We start from the raw sequence: 6000 nt of genomic DNA on the forward strand, positions 1-6000 counted from the left end.
ATATATGGACATGTATTGTTGTATGATTTTAATCTTACCTCTATGTCAAGTACTCGATTTAAGTACGTAGATATAGAAGCCTTAGTGATTAGGATTGTATAGAAGACTATAGAAAAACAAAGAATACCCTTATAGAATAGTTTGGTATTTCAACTATTTGACATCTGTACAATCACCAGTGACTTTGATTTAGATTCATAGACTGATTTAAAGGTTTTAAAATGGCACTAGATTTACCTTACTTAGGGCAGCTTTTCTCAGTCTCTGTCTCTCTTTCTTTAAAAATGCCTTTTTTTTTTTGGTCTTTTTGAGACAGGGTCTCCCTGTAGCCCCAGCTGTCCTGGAACTCACTATGTAGACCAGGTTGGCCTTGAACTCACAGAGATCCGCCTGCCTCTGTCTCCCCAGGGCTGGGGTTAAAGGCGTGCGCTACCACGGCCAGCAAGATTTCCCCTTTCAAGAAGTCAAAATGGAGCAAGAGAGAAGTGGGGCGGGGAAGGGTTAGTAGCTCTCTGTAGCCTCTCCTTTGAAACAAAACCTGGGCACTTCCACAGGTAAGTTCAGTCAAGGGGGAAGAGGTTCACTTATTGTGAAAGATGGGACTAAGAGTAGAGCAGGGCCCGGCTATTTTTTAAAAAATATTTTATTTATTATTTTTATTTTTTTTATGTGTATGCACGTATTGTCTGTGTGTAGGTAAGTGCACTGTGTCATGCAATGTCTGCAGAGGACAGAAGAGGCTGTCAGATCCCCTGGAACTGGAGTTACAGACAGTTGTTAGCGGCCATGTGGGTGCTGGGATTCAAACCTGGGTCGTCTGCAAGAACAGCCAGTGCTCTTAACTGCTGAACCATCCCTCCAGCCCCTAAAAATGCTTTTCATTCTTTGAGAATTTCATACATGTTTACAATGTATTTTGATCATATCCACCCAACATTTCCCACCTCCAACTTGCCCTGGACTCCACTCCCACTGAGTCCCCTTACTTCTGCCCATATGTACAATGTGAATGAATGTGGGGCCATCTTCTGGAATATGGGCATCCTACCAGTGATCACATCCCCAAGGAAAAATGATCCTCCCACAGCAGCCAGTTATTGTCAGTAGCCCCTCAAGCTAGGCATGGGGCCATATGTATTCCTTCCCCCTCCATGCTGAAATTTGTCAAGTCTTCTGTAGGTAACAGTAGCTGCTGTGAGTTCATGAGTGCAACAGCCATGCCATGTCTACAAGATAGCATTTACCTAGCACTTCTCCCCATCCTCTGGCTCCTACATTCTTTCTGTCCCCTCTTCTATGATCTCTCTCTCTCTCTCTCTTTCTCTCTCTCTCTCTCTCTCTATCTCTCTATCTCTGTCTTTCTCTCTCACACACTCACACACACACAAGTACACATAGATACATCAAATAATAAATAAAATGAAAATTTAAAAATGTGTGGTAGAAAAGTAAAGTGTTAACTATGAAACAGGAACAAAATCTCTCATAACTCGCAGGTTGATGTGGATGCCAAGGATTTTAATTTCTTTTAAAATAAGCAGCAGTTTTGTTGGGGACTGTGAACAATCCAAATGTGTTGCAGCCAGTACATGAGGAGTTGCACTCTTGTTTATTATACTCTTCTCCTTAGGCAAGAAAACACATCTTACAGATCCATACCAGGGACTGGAATCCAAAACTGTCCGATGCTTTTTTAGGAGAACTGGCTGAAAAATGTGTTGGTGAGTGCTGTTGCTATTTGGATTCATTGGTTGTCTTTCTCGTTCTGCTCAGCTTCCCTTTCCCCTTATGTTTGAAATGTGAATGAATACAGTTATGTCTTTAACTGTGTGGTAGATAGCTCTACCTTTATATTTAAAAGTTAAAAATGTCTCACTTAAAGTATGAACACTTTTTAATAGAATTTTAATTACCATCAGGTATTTGGTTAACAAAACTTAGTAGTAATATGCCTTTTGTTGAGTGCTCAGTATCCTTAATATAGTGTCTCTTTCTAGGAATGTCCCTTCTCAGAAATTTCACTAAGAAAAAGTTAAACATCAGAGAAAAAGCTCCTTGTCAATAGCAGGACTGCAGTCTTTCATACTTCTCAGCTAACATAAATACGCTCACCTTTATTCCTAATGATTTAGAAACAAGTTGGATGGGAGGAATTATCAAAGAAAATGCTTGATGGTATTTTTCATTATTTCCTCAAATATAAAATTTCCCAATTTAATTTTAAATTCATCACAGTGAAGAACTCCCCCACAAAGTAAACAAACATTGCTGTCCTAAAAGGACAAGATTAGAGAGCACTGATAAATACAGGAGGTGGAATTCAAGGTTTCTTTCTAATTAGGTCTGAAATAAGAAGAGAGATAATGTTCAGTAACTGAGTATACACAAAGGAACTTTCCTTCATTCACCTTCCTTTTGTGTTTTCCTCTCATGCTTTGAAAAATATAAATTAAAACCAATCAAAAACTCCCCGTCTCCAAGAACTTTTTTAAGGAGTATGAAGAAATTCCTCTGATAAATCCACTAACAGCAGTCTACCTGGGAAAACTTTAAAGTTACCAAAACAAAAAAGAGCAACTTAGTTTAAAAAAAAAAAAGTCATCGTGATCCACTATCAAATAATTAAAACTTAAATAGAACATTAGTCCATTCAGTTAGCTACATCCGAATTATCCTCTTCATCCACAGGGACTTCCATCTCCGAAGCAGCATCCCTCAGCTTTTGAACCACAAAGACCTCGACATCTTCTGGTGAGGAGAAAACGTAAATCTCTCCAGCACTACTCCAGTTTAAGCTTTGCCTGGTATAAGAGAGCATGCGCCAAACCCATTTCATGTAAATTTGGCTTGACCTTTGCAAAGCCTTGTGCTGCTTTATGGGAGAGGGTGGTGTTCGGTTAAAAAAAAAAAAAAAATCCAGTCTTTCCCTTTTTGAAACTTGTCCCCTTTTATTTATGTTATTTGGGTCTTAGAGGTCAGATCAGACTGGGAAATCTTTGTAGATTTTTCTGTGAATTTGTCACAGAATGATGCTCTGAAATAGGCAGATGTCTTCAAGTAATTTTAGAAATTCCCTTAGAAATAGATATTCTAAAATTATTTTCTGTTACCCTACCTTCCTCTGAAATGTTTCACACTGTAGTTTTAATTCTTCGAATATTAGAATCTTCATTTCAATATGTTTTTCCAAAGATCAATCAATATTCTACTTTTCCAAGTGATTTATTTTAGCTTATAGCCAGTCTAAAAAAAATTGTCATAATTTCTTACTGGATTGAAAATTTTCTGTCTTTCCCCCCCCCTCCATGGGGTAGCAGTATATATGTAGTCTACTTATATACCATTGGCCTCCTGGATAGTGACTTAAAAATCATCTGTAATTAAATGACTGTGGTGTTTGGTTATGAAATTTATTTCATTTAAGAAACCAGTTCATGCCAGGCGTGGCAGCGCACGCCTTTAATCCCAGCACTTGGGAGGCAGAGGCAGGCGGATCTCTGAGTTCAAGGCCAGTCTGGTCCACATAGTGAGTTCCAGGACAGCTGGGGCTACAGGGAGACCCTGTCTCAAAAAAAAAAAAAAAAAAAAAAAAAGGGAAACCAGTTCATGTTACACACAATCAAATGCAGGCATTCAAACAAGAATGGAATAGTAATTAATTTAAATCCATTTTGAATTTATTGCTTTATATATTTCAAAACATGTATGGTTTCAGTTCAGTAAAATTTATAAAGATTGTGAAGTCTTGAGAAACAGCTGCAAAGATAGTTGGCCTCTTATAGGTTGTGGGGTTTGGTAACTTTTACCTTGAAACCAACTTGGAGGTTTTTGCATGCTTATCAGGGATGATTTTTTTTTTTTAAGTAGTAAAAAAACCCCAACATAACTTGATGCTAAGAACATTTGCACAAATAGTAGGAACTTATAATTAATGAAGTGATCAACCCTAATCATTATTCTTTTTTTCAATTTTATTTTTAGTGAGAGGTTTAAAACAAAAACATGAAGTATTTGTATTTTGGGCCTTTATTTTGTTTGAAATTGTTTTTAAAATCAATCTTATAAAATTTTGTGGCCTTGTTTCTAACCTAACTTCTTTCATAGCCATATTTTTAGGCTTTCAGAAAGATTTTAACTTATTTGTAATATGCAAGAATATGTTTCCTTTGCTATGTAAATATTGTGTTCAATAGAATATTAGAATTATAATGGTAAAATTAGGGTGGTTATGAAAGGTGTGCTTATAATTTCTTACATATCAACTGGTAATTCTTAGAAGGTTGTAGTAAACTTTTTTAATATCATTGATTTTCTAAGACAGACTCCTTTCGAGAGTGTAAAAATACGATATTAATTATGACAGGACATGAGCCCTACCTAGGAGGCTAGTTTATTCAAAGATAATACTAGCTGTGACTCTGATGCACTTTAATTCAGTATTGGACTCTAGTGAAGTATATTTATTCAGTGGTTCTTAACATTTTGTATCAGAGCAATTTCTTAATATTTCTCAAAATATACATTTAAAAATTTAAGCTCCCAGAGATTGTGATTCACTGTTACGGGGTTTGAGAATCTATAGTTTTGTTTCTGTTCTGTTGCTCATTCTCATGATGATTCAAGTTAAGAACCACAGTTATAAACCACTAATTCTTTCTTAGAAGCAAATGTGAAGAAGATTTCCTGCCTCTTCTAAGTCTATCAGTTACTATAATCCACTGAAAATTTACTGTAGGAAGTGAGGTTTGTTATTAGTAAACTCAGTTATATGGACAGATTCAGAAAAATTGAACAATATATTTCTGTTACACAATTAACATGTTATTATGGCAGATATAAATGTTCTGGGTAAAATTTATGATATAAAATAATCTTTTAGTTTTTTTTTGTTTATTTTGCCTGTTTCTGAGCCTTTTTTCAGTTAACTTAAGCTTCTGTTATTGAATAGTCTATACTGTATGTTTACTTACTGTGTGTATACTTTAAAGAAGAAAGAAAAATGAATTGCTTAGATTATTTGAAGGTGGCAGCATTTTACTTCGTCTGATAAGGACAGAATTCATGTATTTGGGATCATTTTCCTAATCGTTTATAACTTTAAGCACGTATTCTGTACTCATTTTGTTGAACTAATATAACAGATGTACATGTCAAAGAAAAAGGTGCTTTTAAAAAAGATTTATTAGCTGGGTGTAGTGGTGCATGCCCTTAATCCTAGCACTTAGGCAGCAGAGACGGGCGGAGAGGCCAGCCTGGTCTACATAGAGACTTGCAGGTCAGCTGGGGCTACAGAGAGACCCTGTCTCAACAAATCAAAAAACAAAACAAAAAAAGATCTATTAAGAAATAAAAAATAAAATTAAAAACCAGTGATATATCTATTCTGAAGAATTATTTGGAAGCTAGACTGCTGTTATAGGACAGAATTTATGGTTATAATGTTTATAGTTTTTTGAGGTCAGTTCTCACAGATATTTTCCCCTCTAACTCTTGAGTCTTTTTCTTTGTAATCATTTTTTCCATTTAGGCATTTAGAAGTTGTATAAGTTCTTTGTGAGCTGTAAACTAATAGATAAACTCTATACTGCTCCTTGAGAAGTTCAGGGTGCAATGCTACATAAATTGTTCAAATGGTTCCCCCTGCTGGCATAACTAATAAAGGTGACCATGTGCAAATTTAATTTCTGATAGAAAAGACAATATATTGCTAATTTGAGGGATCCCCCCGCCCTTTGTGACACAGACACAGGGTTTTTGTATATATTTGTTAGGATTAAATAGATAAATTATGAAAGTCAATGTGGGACATCACCGGAAGTTTTTAATTGTTCTTATTTCCTTTACCACCTTTGGACCTGTCAGATGAATTGCAATGTTAAATGTTTTGGGTAGTTAGATGTTTACTTGCTATTGAGTTATACTCAGATTTGGTAGTAGAATACCTGTTTTTGAAGATCTGAATTCCTTTGAATCACTCTTTTATATGTATTTAGAAAAATA

General features: G+C 35.6%; 1 protein-coding gene across 2 annotated transcripts in view; it reads left to right on the plus strand.

Moving 5' to 3' along the window:
• Atad2b (ATPase family AAA domain containing 2B) overlaps nucleotides 1-6000 on the plus strand; it is a 163464-nt gene that overhangs the window by 72694 nt on the left and 84770 nt on the right. For both annotated transcript variants that reach the window (XM_017802216.2, XM_008848859.3), the window contains exon 15: nucleotides 1631-1721. In XM_017802216.2, the coding sequence (XP_017657705.1) occupies nucleotides 1631-1721 (91 nt within the window). The remainder of the gene's footprint in view (nucleotides 1-1630; nucleotides 1722-6000) is intronic.

Source organism: Nannospalax galili, unplaced genomic scaffold, assembly GCF_000622305.1.
Source record: "Nannospalax galili isolate Female #2095 unplaced genomic scaffold, S.galili_v1.0 scaffold1191, whole genome shotgun sequence".
Lineage (NCBI taxonomy): Eukaryota > Metazoa > Chordata > Mammalia > Rodentia > Spalacidae > Nannospalax > Nannospalax galili.